This window comes from Athene cunicularia, assembly GCF_003259725.1.
Source record: "Athene cunicularia isolate RWA chromosome 1 unlocalized genomic scaffold, athCun1 chr1_part2, whole genome shotgun sequence".
Classification (NCBI taxonomy): Eukaryota; Metazoa; Chordata; class Aves; order Strigiformes; family Strigidae; genus Athene; species Athene cunicularia.
The window spans coordinates 22,174,856-22,193,605 of record NW_020799092.1 but is presented as its reverse complement, the minus strand read 5'-3'; the positions used below and the strand labels follow the sequence as shown (position 1 = coordinate 22,193,605).

The 18,750-nt window shown below is 44.1% G+C and overlaps 1 protein-coding gene across 1 annotated transcript; it reads right to left on the bottom strand.

Moving 5' to 3' along the window:
- Positions 1-9,548: 9,548 nt before the first annotated feature.
- Positions 9,549-18,730, bottom strand: GABARAPL1 (GABA type A receptor associated protein like 1). The gene is made up of 4 exons (XM_026867728.1): positions 18,572-18,730; positions 14,851-14,929; positions 13,740-13,858; positions 9,549-12,279 (listed from the first exon to the last, which is right to left on the bottom strand). The coding sequence occupies exons 1-4, from the start codon at positions 18,659-18,661 to the stop codon at positions 12,214-12,216; spliced, it is 354 nt and encodes a 117-aa protein (XP_026723529.1). The 5' UTR covers positions 18,662-18,730; the 3' UTR covers positions 9,549-12,213.
- Positions 18,731-18,750: the final 20 nt, after the last annotated feature.

Sequence of the window (18,750 nt, the reverse complement as noted above, 5' to 3'; positions counted from 1 at the left end):
TTACACATTCTGAGACAAAAAAAATAAGTATTTTAGCACAGCCTTCTCTTAAAGGCACTGTGCATTGCTGAGCTGCTCTACTGGTTGTCAGAGGGATGGGAACTGGGAAAAAGCATGACTGTGCTGAGAAACAGTATATGACCCCCTGTCCCCAGTGCTTCAGGGAGCACAGAGAGCAAAATGCATTTTAAGAAGGTAGTGGTGTGGGAAAGATGGTGTTATACTGAGAAAAGGTGCTCCTGCCTCAGGGGAGGGTGGGCCACAAAAGCAGATTTGCAGAAGTTTAGTTCATCTGTTTTCTAAATCAGTTACACGGGTGCTATTGCTACGAGAATCACGCTACCACAGACATCTAGGAGATGGAAAATTGGTCTATCACCCACTCGCTTGCTATTTGTAATTTTGCAAGAGTGACATCTAAACCCTGATATTTTCTGACAATACCCATTCAAGCGTTATGCCATCTGACAAATTGTCCTAATGAGTGACTTTGGGGGAAACCTTGTTAGCGTTCTGTTCTATGCTACCTGCAGTGTGTTAAATGCCTCAAAGGGGCTGAGTTTTCTCATGGTATTTGATATAATTTGATGCGGTCCCGCTGTGTACATAGTGTCAGGAAAAAAAAAACCTAGAGAGGAAAAAAAAAATGGTTTGAATAATCCGGTTCTCTTTTAAGAATTTGTAGCCGTAGGCTATTTTGTTTGATAATACTAATCACAAAGGCAGAAAAGAATTTTCCCACTGTGGTCTGACTTCTTTGGACTACCTGTGATAATTAATTCAGTAATTAATGTGCAGACATGTCTACTGAAGGGGTAGTTGCATGGAAATGTAGGGGAGAATGCTCTCAGGACGAGGTTTCAAGGGCTGTGAACACCTTGACATGGTGACATATGTCAGACCCAGCCAAGTGTCTCATATCTGCTGCTTTCCTGGCCAGTAAGACCTGTCATGAGATATCAGTTCAATCAAAACATGTTTTTTCCATCTAGTTCCCAGCTTCCTTTCTAAATCTTACATCATTTCCCAGCTGGGTCCACCGACAGCACAAAAGTGATGAAGCAACAACTTTGCTTTACTTTCTTTCAAGCTGGCTGTCCCCAGGTGGGATCTACCCGGTCTAAAATCCAGCATTAATCACCTCTCAGCAGCATTTTCCAGCCTGGCACACACGATGATGACTGAACTGGGAAGTGAAGGAGGGTGACACCATCCATAGGCTGAAGCCTTCGTAATGGAGACTGCGGACAACCACCACAAAGCTTTCTTGGGTTCATTTTGATTCCCACCAAGAAAGAAAGAAATTTTTTTCACTGAATTTCAGAGAGGAACAGGTTCTCTGCTTGAAAACCAAGCATTTTGGGTATCGGATGGGCAAAATATTCACTTATTCCACTACTCGTGGTTCTGGTTTGGGGTGGAACTTTCAACTTGATTTTCAGCTGAGAACTTCTGAGAGTAGGTGTTATTTTATCCAGCTATTTTGGAAAGAAGAAGAAAATATCATGTGCATAAAATAACCCTGGCTTATCAACCTCCTACAGAAGCAGATGTGAATGAGCACCAGTCTGCCAGACCTGGCAGTTCTAAGCACTTTGAACCTTTAAATATGCTTGGCAACAGTAATTAACTAACAGTAAGAAATGTATTTGAAATAACCTTCCAATTAAACAATTAATATTTCTGCAGACTTGTATCTTGGTATTTTTAATTAATTTATTTTTGTTTTTCTTCATCTGGTTCAGCAGAAGGCTAAAATCATTCCCTTTTAATTTTTTTTATTACTCCTTGACTGGAGTCTTGTCAGTTGTCTTCAAATATGTACACAGGTGAGTCAGACCTGCAGTTAGTTCTGTTCTGGTTTTCTTTGCAATTTATAATGAAATGAGATCATTATGAAATCTATTGATATCTCCTTGTACAAAAAGTAAATTGAATAGTATTTACCAATTATGCACAGGTTTGGCAGAAGAGATTCACAAGTATTTTGACGCTAATGTATTTGATTATGTTAAAAAAGTGTTACAGTCTCAGGGAAAAAAAAAAAAAAAAAGAGTTGCTTACAATGGTCTTTAACATATAGGAAACCTGATTTTTATTGAATTACTTGTTTTTAGGCCAGAAAAAGAAAGAGATTTTAAGCTGGTGCTTACAGACAAGGCAGGATGTCACTGTCAGTTGTCTCGGTGCAGCTCTACCAGTCTCAGTGCCATGAACGTAGCCTAAAGCAGAATCTTGTCTCCGATTTTGGATGCAGAGTCTGCTCTCATAGAAACCAAACCAAAGCTCTTCAGTAGTGCCAGTGAAAGCAGGATCAAGCATCTAAAGTTTTTCTTCCAGTGTAAATCCTTTACGTCTCCCTTGACACTCCTTCCTATCCTTTAGAGACTCATTGCTACTTCTTGCTCCAGAAGAGTTTATTAGTTACTGTCATTGTGACCTAGGTGGAAGGATAAGGCTGTTCTCCTTTACACTGGGAGAGTCTCCTCACACCAGGAGAGTCAAGTTTTGGTTACAGCCTCTAAATTTCATAGCAGTGAATCCTACTTCATGTTGTGGTCTTGGGTCCTGCACTAACATCGCTCAATCTGTCCCATCGGATGACTTTATAATCTCTGTTCTACACTTGGGAGATTCACAACTCCTACACCCCATCAGGCAGACAAATAAATATCTTACATAAACAGTGGATATTTGAGTTCTTTGACTGAAACATGAGTTTTTAATAGAAAATGTTTATGATAACAATTGTCTGAAAGTGGAAAACAAGAACAGCTGGGAGGTTTCTGTCTCACTTAACTGGGTTAGACTACTTCACCCTGTCTTTTTCTGTGCTTTTTAAGAGGCAGTATAAAACTTCTCAGAAAAGACACGATCACCAAACTGCAGCCAGCATATATAATTTTTCTCTGTTATTTCATTATGTAATTTAGCCTGCCATTTTTCTGCTTTTAAAACTCCCACACTATGTATGGCTTACATCTTTCGTATTTCTAATCAAAAAACATGCTATTTGGAGAGACACAAAATAATTTTCAATCTAAGCTTATGAATGATAGTAAATTATCTTCAGTATTTCTGGAAGTGGATGAGTCTATGAATGTGTTGACCCAGTTTTAGCCAACAGAATCTCCCACCTCCTGCTTCAGAGGCCTAATGTTATTCTGTTTTTTTTGCTTTTTTTTAACCCTGTAGCTAGCTGATCTATGATTGTATTCTGCAGCAGAAAGAACAGCTGCCTTTCCACAAGTAGGGTGACCATTTTAGTATCAAGCTCTGTAGATTGGTTTGAGATCCTTTGGAAATGGAGGCTAGCTTGTCATGTGGTGAAACTTGCCCAAAACTATCACTCAGACAAAATGAGACCTGAACCACTTTGACAACTTTAACATGTCAGATGATTCTAGTATGTAATGGGAAAAACAAGGGAAGCACAAATAGCTGTAATGGGAAAGCTCACCCAAAGCTCTGAGCTGCATCTGCCCTCTTCCAAATGATTCAGGTATGCAACAAAAAGAAACAAGAAGCACAGAGGAACTCTTTAGTGACCTTACATCCTTGTGACATATTAGTGACTCCAGAAAAGACTATTAATTGGCTTAATATATGGTGAAAGCTAAAGCAGCCTGGGCTGACCTGACAATAAGGTAATTGGAGACTTACTGGCCATCTCAGTTAGGCAGCAATAAATAGTGAAAACAATCGTCGCTGAGGGAAGGATCCACATCCCGAGATGTACAGCATTAAACAGAAGGCTAAGCTTGAGCTGAAACTGCTCCATGGGCCACCAGGCAGGTCTTGGACACTCCTGCCAGCTGGAGTAAGCATACTTGCCATGGCCAAAGCAGTCTTTCCTTGGGGAATTTAATTTAATTTAATTTATTCCCAACTAGCAAAACTTTTGATTACTGATTCAGATACTGAGAAAAAAAAGAGAAAGTGAACAACTGAACATTTAGGGAAACATCTTTCCTCCAGCTCAGCTTCAGTCAGACATGACTCCCACCCCTTCCTGGGCCCAACTTCCCTTGTTTTTGACATGCCTTACACTCAGTCTCTCCCGATCCCTTCAGGGGTGTGATGCGCAGTGCAGGAGGCTGAGGTTGGAATGCAATGGTTTCTCGCTGCCAGTCCATGTGTTTTACTCATTTTCCTCTGATCTGGCGTGGGTCACCCACAGGCTGCTGTCCCTTTGGGGTTGTCCCTGCCCTGGTATGGGATCTTCATCTTCCATGGGTGCCTCTCCAGCCTTGTCCCCAGCAATGTCTTCTTCCATGTGTCTCCTCATGTATCTCCTCCCCTTTGTTGGTGCTGCTCTTTCTTAAACCTGTTTATTTTCCTTTTAAAATGGTTTATTTTTATTTTTATTTTTTTAATCTTTTTCAGGGAGGTACCATCATGGAGATTTTTGTAGTCTGGATAATCCAACACCAATTGCAGAAGGAGAAAATGTCCATGTTGTGGGAGCAACAGACCTGCAATGCCCGAGTCCAGAGAAGTGTCAATGGGCTAAATGAAATTGCAGCTCATGCTAACCTGGGATGTACTACCTCGATGTGTTTTCTGCTTTCTGGAAAAAGATGAGAATATTAGAGTAAAAAAATACACTAAAATAGACTATAAAAATATGATAAAATATGAACATGCCTTAGCATCATTGTGATTTTTCCAGCACTCAGAAGTTGGTCCAAGTATGCACTTGATGCTGCCTTCTGGAATAGATAAGTTTTAATAAAATTTTAATTTTATTTTTATTTTTAATTTTATTTCCCCCTGTGGTTGATTTGGGGAAATGCAGTTTTCTTATAGGACATCTTTCAGGCAAAATAAAATGAAACCTTTTATAAGAAGCAAAAATATCTCAGTCACGGCAGTGATGTTAACGTAATGTCACTTCTCCGTTTTGTTAGGTAGCTGTAGGGCCTTCAGTCTCTACCACCAGGTAAGTGCTTTCTCGTCTTCTGAGGCCAAGACAGTGGATGACATTTTTCTCTAACAGCAAAACACTCTAACATTCATCTCCATGACATCCACAGCAAATGTATATATTTTAAAATGCTTTTTTTTTTTTTTTTCAGTGTCTCATGTCTGATTTTCATGTAGATAGGCACAGATGCATATAGCTATATAGTTTCAGAAACATCAAGCATTTCTTTCTGCTTGGTCATGTGATTCTGTTTTTAAAAATGCTGCAAAACAGCATATTACTGAATGTTTGTGGCTACAGTGTTGCTTTTCTTTCTGCATTTTCAAGAGTGAGTGGGACTCCAGCCCTGAAGATCTAGAACTAAATGTCTAAATTATTTCAAAATGACATTTAAGCTTCCAAATCATTTGAATCCTTCTGCAGATTTTATGAAAAACGTTCATAATAAAATAGAAGAGCAGATACTAAATACTGGTATGATGCCAGAAAATCCAACAAAATGCAAATAACAAGAAAATGCACATTTTTTTTCCAGGCTTGCACTGTGATTTGTTTTTTGTTCCAGAGAAAGAAGGCACTGATAAATGTATCAATGATCTTTGAAGAGAGCTATTGCTCAAAGACAATTCAGCAGTGTTTCCTTGGCAGTATGTCAAGAGCAGGAGCTACCTTCTTGGCATTGGTTCTGGCAAAGAAATCAGAGCTTTTCCAGTCCACAAATGGCAGAACACCAAAATGTTACAATGCTGTGTTCCCAAAGATGATGAGGGGTTTCTTTCACTAATGACAGATAATATGAATATACAGAATTCACGTTTCAAATTTTACTGTGTAATGGGTATAATCCTGTTATTAGAGGTGCTAGAGATCAGAGGGACAGGCTTTTTTTCTAACTCTGCTTCTCATTCGTTGTATGGCCTTGAGGCAAGCCAGTCCACATCTCTGCACCTCAATTTCCCCAGCAGCAGGCTGGAGACAGTAAGAACTACCACACTGGGATGCTGTGAGGCTGAACAGATCAGTATTTTTGAAAGGACTGTCATATAGAACTTGTTATCTAAGTGTGAAGTAATAAAATGCAAACTAATGAAATATGATCAGACCTGTCACTGCTCATTTTCTGTTGCATGCTCCTTGGAACAAATGAACTGCGAGCGAGACCTGAAATATTCCAGTGTTACGTCTGAGCAACGACAGTAAAATGGAAAAATACTTATTTCAGATTCTAATCTGTATTAGCATCTTTTCCATCATTTTTATATACATTCTTACATAGCGCATTGCAGATTGACTCCTCTCTTTCTTGGCTCTCACTCTGAAAGGCCTGTTGTGCCCATTGTCTTCTAGCTGTCCTCTCCTAAATATTTGACTCGATGGCCCTTTGCATCTCCACAGTGATACCGTTCCTTTAATTCTATGCTTATTTTGCTCTTGGGCTCAGAATACCTCTTAAGAAAAGACAGACCATCCCTGTCATAACTGTTTACTCCCTTGCCCTGACACAAATTTCCTGTGTGACATCAGGCAAAGGCATTTAGGATGTCCTGTACTACTGTCCACCCAGGGTCAAAGAGGTTAATTGATAGCACTGAGGGAGCACAGTGGTCACAGGCAGCTCGGATGCCTACTGTAATGACTGTGCACAAAAGTGCTAGATAGAGAGAAAGGTAGGAAAATAACCATGGCTTCACCAGGTATGCAGCTCTGCGGATGAGCCCTACCTGCAGCTGCAGTTCTACTGGTAGTGACAGCAGTCTGAGTGCACAGGTACCTGTTGGAGCCACCACCCACCTCATCTAGGAGGAGATTTTTCTGCAGTACCTTTGGAATTAGTTTAAGCTGTCTGTAACTTTCCACTCCTGCCTTGGAGCCACTCTCTTATTCCAGTGCTGGGCTTCCCACACTGAGCCAAAACAGGGTCCTAAACTCTGACAAAGGCTTCTCTAAGCTGCGGGGGAAAAAAAGTGGAAAAGATATGAATCAGATCCAGTACATTGAAGCTGAATGCAGCTCTAGCAATGTCCTTACCTGAAAATGAGGATCTTTATGTTCTTCTGCTGCTTTCACGTATCACTATTTATAGTATTTATTTATTAACAATCTTTTAATTCCCAGAAAACAATACAACATTCAGATTATATTGTCCAGAGTGCAAAATCAGGGAGAATTAGACCCTTAGTTAACAGAAACGTGCTGCAAGATCCAGATTTTTCAGGAGAATCTTAACTAATTCCTTTAACACATGTATACTCAGGCATGAGCTGTGCTTTGGGATGACTGCAGGCTTCCAGGAACACAGATACCATGGGACTTGCAACATCCTCCTGTAGAGATTGGCAGCGCAAGCTGGGGCAGCTGCTGTTTGTGGTCAGCTGTGCTCTGCCTGGGTCAGTCCTGCAACTGCCCTGCCAGCAATGAGCTGTCACACTCTGTGCCTCACCCTGGGGGAGCATTTAGCCGAGATTGAGTGACAGGAATATGCTGGAGTTTCTCCCTCTGGTAGTCTTAATTCCGTTTTAATCAGTGTTTCTTTCATCTCAAACATGACTGTTTTCTGGAGGTGAAAACATGAGTCTTTAGCATAATTTGGGACCTTTTATGTCAGTCGAGATATCCTTCACGGCGATGTTGTCAGGCCTTAATGTCCCAGGCCATTGCTCTCCTTAGGTAGTCTCTGCTCCAGGAGAATATTTTCCTCCACAGCAAGCGTCAGAATGACTGGAGAGAGGATCCCAGGTGCAGCGATAGTGACCAAGGCAGAGTATTAATGACTTAACCTCTCTTAACCAGCTGAGCCCTCAGTTTCCCCCAGGCCTTGCTCCAATGCCATTTCCATAGCCCACAGTACAAAGGTGACAGCCTTTGAGCACAGGCTAACATTTCACATATGGACCAGGCAAATCGCAGTCAGCAAATGCGCCCGCCTGCTGTTTCTCTCTCAGCGATGGCACTGACACAAACATGCAAAGCAGCATGACAGGTACAAAAACTGATGCACCATTTTCCTAGGGCGGGTGAGAGGGGGATTGGGAGAGGCTTGTTTAGGCATACTCCTTAGTGGTTTTTTGCTTGAGCCAGCACGCAATAACACCACAACCTAGACAGCAAAACCTGCACTATGTTTGGAGCCGAAATTCAAATTATTTCAGCTTACAGTGTAAGCTTTTAGCTGATCTCTGCCCATCTGGCTGGTGTCACAGCACCCTTCTGTCATTCAGGGGGAGCTTGTTTTAGTCCCAGTGGTGGGTATGAGCACAGAAGCTGCTGCTGTGGGCAGGCTCTGAGTTTACACAGCACAGGATGAATTACTGCCTCTCCCTCAGCACTAGCAACTAAAGCTCACACTGTGGCTCCACCCTGTATGCAGTGGGGAAAAGAATATCCTATCAGGCCTAGGAAGTTTTATTCCTGTGAGTTTCACTGTTGTAATTCTTGACTTCAGTGCCCCAAGCGACTCCCTTGCTCGGTGTGTGGCAGGGCAAGAGCTGACTGTCACTCCTTGGCAGCATCAGCATGGCCGGTTTCTGCTGCTCTGGCCAGCGGCACCCACACCAACCACAGGGAACGAGGAGGAGGGAGCAGGTGGAAGAAGCAGCATGTCTCTCGCCGCTTCCCCAGGTGACTGCGCATCCCTTTCTTCCTGATGCGCTGCCAGTGCCTGATGCAGAGTTACGGCACTGAGCAAAAGGTGGCTGCTGGTCTCACCGGCTCCCAAGACTCCCTTCCTCTCAGCGCACAAATACCTGCAAGGAAAAGCAGCCCAGATCTGCTGCTACTGCAGGCTTACTTTTCAGAGTCCCAGATTTCCTTAGCTCTGCTTTTCCTATCTTTAGAGGGCCCCAAGGCATGGAAGGGCCTCCCCAGGGCCTCCCCCAGACCCTCTGCCAATAGCTGGGCATCCCAGCACAGCCTGAGCTGTCATGAGACAGCCAGGGCTCGTGGCTCTGTGAGGGACATGGCTGTCAGGGCACCACAGCACCCATCCTGCTGCACCCAACGGGGCAGGCCCAGGGCTGGTGGTCAGGCTCAGGCACAAAGCCCCAACTCTAAGGCTCATGGTGGTGATGAGGCAGGGGAAGATGGGAATCCCATCTGCAGGCCAGGGGCAGGATCAGGCCCAGTGATGTGGACATGGGGGTGGGCTGAGGCTGGGTCCTGTGGGGCTCATGGCTGGGCAGAGCACCGCTGTGGGGAGCTGGAGACCAGCCCTGCTGTGGTGTTGCTGGGACAAGGGCCGACAGCCCTGGATGGGCTGAGATGGGATCCTGGGCCATGGGCAGGGTGACAGGTAGCCCTGGGGGCCTGGCAGGGACAGTCAGGGCTTGTGGTGACCTGGGGTCTCCATCATGTGGCTAGGACTGTTCAGGGCCTTAAAATGGCAGAGAATGCCTCACTACTTAACACTTTCTCATGTCATCCAGGTCTAATTAAAGTTCATATTGGTGGCACAAGAAGACACAGCCAGGTGTGTGTGTGACAACATAATCAGTTTTGGTAGACAGGATAAGAGTAAATCTGGGATTCTGGAAAAATGCAGCAGCAAGAAGTTCTGGCAAAGCAATCCCTTTATTTACAAGCTCACATCAGGAAGAAATGCCAGTCACCCATTTTGGACCAAGCCTGTGATTTTCAAATGCATCTTTATTGATTGGTTGATTTAGCTCAAGTAGTATGAACTTTATTTTACAAGAACCTGCAGCTAACCAACACACAAAAAAAAAATTACCATCGTTACCTCGTACAATACCAGACTAGCGCAAAAACAGAAGTAAATGCCACAATCCAGTTAAAATAACCATAAAATAACTAAATTAAACTGTAAACTCTACATGTAACAAACGGCTGAGATTAGTCCCACACATGTCACTTATCAACCCAGCAGCAGGAGGGGAGGGGAGGTCTGAACACAAAACCAAGCACCCGATGCCAGCTTTCTCCCCTGAGCATGCCTAAGCACAGGCTCATTTGAGACAACACACAACCACGTGCTTGGCAGCACGGCGTGAGCAAGTGGGACAGCAGCAGAGAGATGCACACCATCTGCCTGCATCTTGTCTTTTACCCTAGAAAGCCTCCTGGGTCTGTTCTCTGCTTCAGAACATTCAGAGCTTCCTAAACCAAGAGACTGATGCAGATTTGCACCCAAAGGATATGAAAAATGCCTTGTAACTGGAGGAGAGTGGGCCAAAAAGAGAAGACTGAGCACTGCAGGCAGAAACTGAAGTTATCTAAGTTGGCAGTAGGTACAACTCGCCCAAACACATTTATTCCAGATGAACACATGATAGAACAGCAAACCTGAAGTTCAGGATGAAAAACCGGGGATACTAACCCACCCATTTCATCCACTGTTCCCCCTTTTTCTGTTTACCCGTTACGACTACTCTGTCTACATCCTCTGCAGTCCCTCCCTTCTATCCCATTCTTCTGCTACTTCCCATATCACACGGGCAGTGATGCTCCTGCCCCACTACACTGCCTCCCCTGACCTTCACACAGTTCTTCCAGTGAATCCCACTTCACACTCCCAGCCTGCCCTTCTGCCTCGTGTACCTCTGCGGAACAACAGTCAGAGAAGGCTGAAACCTGATTTCCTGTCTTCCACAATCAGAGGAGCACTCGTCTTGATTCCTCATTCCCGAGGAACGCAGGGAAATGAGATCTAACTTCATGTAAACAGAGCAAATGCCTTCAACTTTTTTTGGAATCTGCCTGTCTTCATCTTTCTTGTCTCTTCCTCTCTCTTGGTCCCTCTCTTAAATGTAGGAATGTTTACAGTAATTCAGGTCCAGTTCTCTGATTTTTAGATAAAACCCCAGAACCTTCCTGAAAGTCAGCTCACTCCCTAAACCCCATCCCTTCATTAGAGTCATGGCAGTTATGGGAAAATCTGCTGTTTGTGCCACTGGGAAGAAACTGCTTTGGCATGACAGCATAAGGCTTGCACAGGACAGCATCTATCTGGCACCTTTCTAAGAACAACATTGGCTTAAAGTAAAATAATTTAAAAAAAAGACTAAAGAGAAACTATTCCCCTTCCCCTTCAAGTCTAAAAGCACCTCTCCTGTGGTGACTCAGAGAGGCACTGTCGTCCGTTCACAAAAACCCAGCAGAACACACATGGGGGCGACTGATTTCTTCCGCTTGTGCATGTGGTGCAAGGGCTGTACAGGGATGAGACATGGAAGGAAAGGCTAAACCCACAGGACTTCTGCCATCTTCAAATCTGCAGAAGACTGGTACAAGGACAACACTGACAGATAATTTTCTGTGTTCACCAATAACAAGACTATTAGTAGTTAGTTGCCTTAATGCACAGCAAGGGAGACTAAAGTTAGGTAGCCAGAAAAGCTTTCGCTAGCTAGGAACTGAACAGACAATCTCAGCAGCCTCCAGGATCTGCCTCGGTGAAATCCACTAAGAACAAGTTTGATGAGCAGCCATGGTGGACATGTTTGGTATACTCAGTCCTATCTCAGAGTTGGAGTCATTCTCTTGAGGCCCTTTCTAGACCTGTGCTTACAAGTTTATAGGTTGACTTCACTGAAAAGAATGAAAGGGTCGTCTCTAATTTTTCTGTCCAGCACTTGCAACTAAAGCAACAAAGGAAAAAAAAAAAAATCCTTCCTTCTTTTCCCCAACCTTCACATCTCACAGCTGAGGAGTTCCCAGCCCTCAGAGTTAGCCCTTCTAATACTGATGGAAGTGACAGGAAACACAATACTCTTGGAACGCTTCACAGGTAGCAGTTGGAGTGAGGACTGTCAGCACAGGACAGCCTCGTGTGACAGCCAGAGTGAAGTATTTCACAGCTCACTGAAAGCTCACAGGAGTGCAGCCCGTGCCACGGGCAAGGCGTGACAAGGGCAGTGTACAATACATGGCATGCCTTCTTCATCCAGTGAAAGGGTTACACAAAAATGGCCGTTCTGCCCAGTCACTCTCCTGGAGCTCCACATTGGCTTGTCTAGCAGCCTCCAGTACTGGCTAACTACTTCCAGCTGTGGCAAGAGAAGAACTGTGAACAATGGAGTCTCCCCATCCCTCAGCACGGAAGCCCTCGTTCACCTTTCAGTTCGCCCTTTCATACACTGTCCCCCTACCCTCCCTCCCCTCAATTTAAAAAATAATGGTTATAATTAATGCATGGAAGGTGATGGCATTGTGCATGTGGTTCACTTCCAGTTCTCTTCCCCTCTTCTCAGGCATCCTCCTTCCTCCTCTCCAACACCCCCCCCAATCCATTCCATCAGTCCATCTCGCCTGCATGCCTGAGAGGCTGGTGCTCACTTGCCATAGACACTCTCATCGCTGTAGGCCACATAGAGAAAATAGTCCTCCTCGTGGTTATCCTGCAAGGGGAGAAAGGGAGAGAGTAACAAACCAAAGCCCTGTAACTCACTACATGTGAAAAAGCCCAACCAAGAGATCACTGTAACAAGTGGGCATAACCTCTCTTTCGCTCCTTCTCCTCCTTTACATCAAAGGCTTCGCTTCCTCATACCAAAGAGAGTGTACACCAACTCCTCCTCTCTGGCCACAGCTTTACTTCTAAATTCAGGCACGCCACATTTCTGGACACAGTGAATTTACTTGAAGAGCCATGGCCAGAGTGTGCTGCAAATGTGCAACAGAAATGGCTCCGACTGCTGCAGGCTGTGCAGCAGATCTCAGCACTGGTATGGCCTTAAGATTGAGAGGAGAGACTTAGAAGGCTTTAACAAGTCAAAACCCACCTCTAGATACTTCAGTATTAGGTAAATGTGGTTATATTTGTCATTTTTCAGAACATTTTGAGAAGTGGCTGCATTTCTAGTCCTTTTACATATGGGCAGTAAAGCTGAGATGTTAAAGTGATTACAATGACACAGAAAGTCTGCCAAGGGACAGGAACAGAGAGTCCTGGCCTCAGCTCTGGACAGTTAGATACACCTTCCTCCTACATGTCCAGACTTGGAAAACTCCCTGTGTGCATTAATCTCATATTACCTTTATCAGTCCACATAGAAATTGTCCAGTTATTGTCAAAAAGTGACAGGTCAAACAAGGCTCATGGCACCATACTGCAGCTCTCCTATTAAAACACACTAACACAAGCAGAAGGAGAAATCAAGGAGAAATCAATCCAGGCTGCAAATCAGCCACGATATAATGGCTATATAATTGAAGAACATTCCTCTGATGGGCACAGAACATGCCTTTAAGGTCGATCAAATTACACTGCTCAGTAGAAATGCTGGGCAGCAATGCTCACAGTGTCCTACAAGGTCCTCCAGTATACAGTACAAGTCATGAAAATGTAATTCTGGACAAAGAATAGGTGTTCACTGACAACGTATTCACAGACAGTTGGTTGCTCAGTGATACCGTGTTCTTTTTCACTGGCTAAAAGGAAATCTCTTGTATAAACATGAAAGCTAGTGCATACCTTCTGCCACAGCCCATTCACCCCAGACACAATCTTTCCTCCGAAATACAAATAATTAAGTGGTTTATTTTGATACTTTGTTAAAGCAGTAGGACCAATGTATCACTGCTAGGGCAAGTATTCAACACCTGATATGACAACCCTTTCAACTAGCAAATAATTTGTTGAAATTATGAGGCTCCTTGGGCTCCTCTTTATAACTGCAGGATGAAAACTTCCCTAAACAGATGACGGGATATAGCCCAGTCCGAGAGGGTCCATGTTCAGACATCTGTGACCAAGCAGCACCCACTGCCAGTTGAGTAGTGCTCAGCTGTCCTTCAGTGAGGGAATGCATTCTTCCAGACACTCCAACAAAGGCAGAAAGAGATGGGCCAGGCTTACCTCATACAGCTGGCCCATGGTCGCACTGGTGGGAGGGATGGTGTTATTGACAAAGAAGAACAGGGCATCTTCTGGCCTCAGGTGGATCCGCTTTCGGATTAAGAAGTAGAACTGGCCAACTGGAGAGGAACAGAGGAGAATGCCTTAGATGCAGACAAAACGTTTTGGTTTGGGTTTCTTGGTGTTTTGTTTTGTTTTGTTTGTTTGTTTTAATCCTAACCGTGGCTGTTTTCTTTTGGTGGTGGAAGTCACATGCTGTATGTAAAAAGTAGGGAAAAAATGAACAATGCAGGAAAGACTGACTTTGTGATTGTAACCACACGAACAGCAAACCCACTTGGAGCTGGCAGTTTCTCAGGTACGTGTCTGAAGGCCACATACTCTCTAAATCCACACTCCACCTACTACAGTATGAAATTCTCCGCCGTGGGGATTGGTGGGAAGACCTCCAACTAGCTTAACCTTTAAATCCTATAGATCAAAGACACCTTAGAGAATTTAGCCTTGGTGTAAATGGTCATACCATTCCTGAAAAAAAACCTCCTGAAAACAAATTCCTTACTATTTGCTGAGCTATGTTGCACAAGTATTCTGCAATCCCATTATATACTGCAAGAAAAAGAAATGCTGTTCCTTTAACTCATGTTCTCAAATGAAAACAAATGTAAACACACATAAAATGGCTATGATCATTGGGGAAAGGAACTCTGTAGCCATGACTCCATCCACAGGGGTGGAAAACAGTGGGACTACTTCAAGAACTTGTCTGTTCCTGCAACAAGGATACAGCCTCTGGCAACTCTGCAGCTAGGTCATCACTTACTGATGGTTGTGCTGCTGCCTATGATACACGATTCAGACATTTTCATCATGGCTAGAAGTCAGCTGTGACACATGCCTGTTCGTGAAGTCAGCGCAATACCTCAGAAGACCTTAGAGAATTCTGTGTGTTGAAATCCTGGCTGTAAGGTAAAATACAACAAGGACAGCCAGGTAAACTGGGGTATTAAGGTGTTGAGTCTGCCTGGACATTTTCTTGGTACTGATCACAAAAAGCACTTCTGAGATCTTCTCAGTGAAAACCAGGAAGAAAGGAGGTAGACACTGTTACCTGTGAGGTCAGAAGGCACAAGATACTTCCTTTTGTCTAGGTCGGGTACTCTGGCTTTTGGTGCTTTTTCCACAATTACCTGGAGAGACACAGTGAGAGAAAGTAAGAAACAACTCATGAGTACCATAAAATGAAATGGATCTCAGAGCATGAGTGGAAAAGGATATTACCCTTGTAGAGAGATGGTGCTACTAGGCCTTTAGAAATTTATTTAATCTCTAACACATATAAAACATTAAAGAACAGATAGGTGAGAAGACAACTCACTGGCAATAGCTGTGCTGGGAGCCCAGGACAGCTGCATTAAGCACAGTGAGTAAAAAATGGAGACTGGAACAGTCATAAAAATAAACCATAATGGTTGAGAAAAAAAAAAAAAAATCAGGTCACCTTGATGGTCTCAATGAAGGTTAATTTTGTATGAAGAAGCTACTATGGGGCTAGTACATGAACCTAAGAAGTATCACAAGTAAGCTGAACTGTTTTCCAGGTTACAGTTCCAAACTGCCTGGCACACAATTAGCCCTGCTCCCAATAGTCCCACATCCTAATTTCTGCATTCACCAATACCAAGTGCTCTAGACTGAAGCAAAGATAAAGAGAAACTACAGCTCACTGGGGAATGGAGATTTTTTTTAACCCCCAGTTCTTCAGCAGTTATGTTCTACTCTGAAATTCATATCCTTTAAGGTTATTTTCCCTACTTCATATAATTATGGATATTTCCTTATTCATATAAGTATCTAATAAATAAAACACAGGCTACCATCTGGGCAACTGACCCACAGAGACCATTGACACAAAATACTAATTCTCATATTCTAATGTCATTATAACATAGAAAAATACAAAGCTCAGCAGCTTTAAGGTCAAACAGACCAAAAAAATCTTCTGCTACAGGAATCTGTTACCAGAGCTAGGCAAATTGTTGACCTCAGATGCAGGAAGTATTCCAAAGTGACCTGATCTCCTTCCATGAAAAACCTTGGAAACCTTTGGAACTACTGGCTTTGTGCAGAAAAAAATTGCAGGCAGGTGGTTTGGGTTTTGGTGTTTTTTTTTTTTTTGGTGATACTTATTTCTGAACTGGTAAGAGATAAATATTGCATGATTCAACATATCTGGCTTGCCGTTCTGCAGAAGCCATTTTGACCATCTACACAAGAAGCTGGATTTTCTGAACCTCCTCAACTTTTTAATTCTGTTGGACCCTGTAAGTGTAAACACTCCATCTGAGACACTGTGGGACTAATTTCTAAGGGCTCCATGCTCCCATAGCTCTTCGGCAACCTAAATCAGCAACCGTATTTGTTGTGTAACAGAAAAAGCTGAACTGCTGTGGACTAAGCCTTCTTTGGAAGCAAAATGGTGGCGTCACATCAGTGAGACACTATGCCAGAGGAAAATGTTATTTATGAGCTTGGTCTATCTAACCTGGACAAAGTGCCATGATAACTCACCTCCTTCTAGATCCCAGTGAGTATCGGCAAAACATGTCACACCACAGAGATGCTACCTTGGGCATCTCCTCCCTGTGCTCCATGTGGATGCTGCCAACCCAAAAAAAAACCCTCCTGAAAATGTTAAGTTTGATTTTAAAACAGAAATGTGGGTGTCTCTGCTACTTCAGGAACTTCAAGCGCCTCAATTAGTATGAGGCATTCAAGCTCTTTCAGGCAGTTTGTGGTAGGACATGCATCTCTCTAGAAGTTGCAGTTGGTAAATGCTATGAAGGAAGGACAGTTCCACAGTCCCACCAAACAGGTGCAGGCTGAACAGCAACAGCACTTTTTGCATTTGTTAACACACATCCAACAAGGCAATATCCAATACAATCAACTGCAGTGAGAGAAACCTTTAGTTCTTGCCTCCAATTTTAAAAACTACTGACAAGCAGAACTGCTATGACCACCCTGACTTAAAAGGGTGGCTTGTGGCTTGGTCCTTAGATAACAAAGGGAAAGAAATCATGCCTATGAGGAAGAGGTGAGAGTGCTGGTTCTTCTAAGCCCCTAGGAAAGACCTGAACCAGATCATCACTGAGTTTAAGAGAGATCTCCCCCTTGCAAAGCAGCAGGGAAGGAACAGAGGTGCTCTGCTGATCTATCAACTGTACTCACTCTGCCTGATAACACAGGTATTTCTTCTGAAGCACTAAACCCTTCACACACACAAACCAACCTACGAAGAAAATCCAAAGGGCAGATACAGATTATCTGTATGTCTGTTGTTGCTGGGTGGTGACTGTGGTAGTGCAGGACCACGCCAACAGTATAATCTCAGCAAAATGCTGAGATGTATCAGGGCACTGCAGTGTAGGCAGCCAAACGGACGTCATCTTCAAGGATCCTGCTGTCGGGAAGGGCAGAGACAGAAGTGATGTAAAGAACAAGTTGCCTGCTGCATTCCTTTGCTCTGTGTGAAGCTCTGACAACAGGCTACCCCCAACAATTCACATCTGGGCCTCATCATGCGTCGTTTTCATTTATCCCTAACTACAGCACACTTTGTTATTCTGGTCATCACACCTTGACCTCTTTTATTTCTTGCCAGATCAGGTCTGATCCCGTGCTCCCCACATGGCTGTTCCAGACACATCTCTCAGGATTTGCTGTACAATCTCCCATGTTAATCCTCAATTTATAGCTCATCTCACTCCTGACCTACAGAGCCCTCTGCGGTCCTTATCACAAACGACAGAACCGCACAGCTTCACTGCTGACCCGCTGCACGCTCAACCCGCTCTGCTATGCCAGGGCTCCCAAAATCAGCTATACTGACTTCCAAAAACTTTTGCAAGTCCAGTTGAGGGCCACTCACAAGATGAAAACCGGTGTTAGCCTGCAGGGAAAACGTGTGGTGTAACTGTTTCCCCTTGTCCTTAGATTTACAGTGGAGTCCAAGTTATTTTGCACGCAGTACCCCTGGGCAGTAAATCTAGGACAGACCTCTCCAGTGGGGATGGAAAGAAAGAACATTTGCAAAACGTATATTAAAAAGGAAACAAACAAACAAAAATATCACAATTAATTCGATGTAATTTCTTTTTCCCAATTATTATTAGTAATTTTAAAGCTGTAAGTTTTCCAGACGCACTCCAAAGGGGCCTAAGGATGAGGAAGCAAAGTTTAGCTAGAAGATGACCTTGTTTTCCAAGTGACGTTTTTTTTCCCCAGGATGATTAAACAGGAGGGCAGAAAGACTGAGAAGTATCATTCTTCTCTCATACAAAGGAAAAGAACAGCGCAAGACTGTATCGACAAGAAAAAAGTAAAACAAAAATAAAGGGAAAATATCAGATGACGCGAATGTTTTCTCTGAAGAGTACCGGGTTAACCCACTCATTGTTCTCCTCCATTTTCACAGAGCTAATGGTAAGCTCCTTCCCCACCCCCCAACCCCACGCACGCAGGCTGCCAGAAAAAGCCCAGCAGCATTCTCGCTGCCGAGTTACTGCGGATCCCCGAAAAAAAAAGGGGGTTCTGCGCCCCGCACCCACCCACAGGCACCCACCTCCCGACAGAACGAACACCCACGGCTCTGCGCTCAGGAGAAAAGCGGCCTGGAAACTGAAATCCGATCAAGATCGCCTTTACTAATCTCTTTCGCCTTAAGAAATAAAGCAAGAAGCGGGCGGCGGGGAGAACAAAGGGGCCGAGCGCGGAGGCGGGCCGGGCCTGCGGGGACCCCCGCCGCTGCCCTCGCTCCCCCCCACACTCACGGGGACTCTGTCGGGGTATTTCTTCCTGATTTTCTCCCCTTCTTTTTTCCGGTACTCGAACGGGTGGTCTTCCTTGTACTGGAACTTCATGCTGCCGGGCTCTGCCCTTCCCTCCTCCCCGACGGCCGGTTCCTCAGCGAGCCCCGGGACTCCCCCGCTAGCGCCTGTCTCTTATACAC

Coding starts and splice junctions, on each gene's coding strand:
- GABARAPL1 (XM_026867728.1), bottom strand. CDS start 18,661: ATGAAGTTCCAGTACAAGGAAGACCACCCGTTCGAGTACCGGAAAAAA. Junction 13,859..14,850: donor TGTGCCTTCTGACCTCACAG/GTAACAGTGTCT, acceptor GTTCCTCTCCAG/TTGGCCAGTTCTACTTCTTA. Junction 12,280..13,739: donor CCATGGGCCAGCTGTATGAG/GTAAGCCTGGCC, acceptor CTCCCCTTGCAG/GATAACCACGAGGAGGACTA.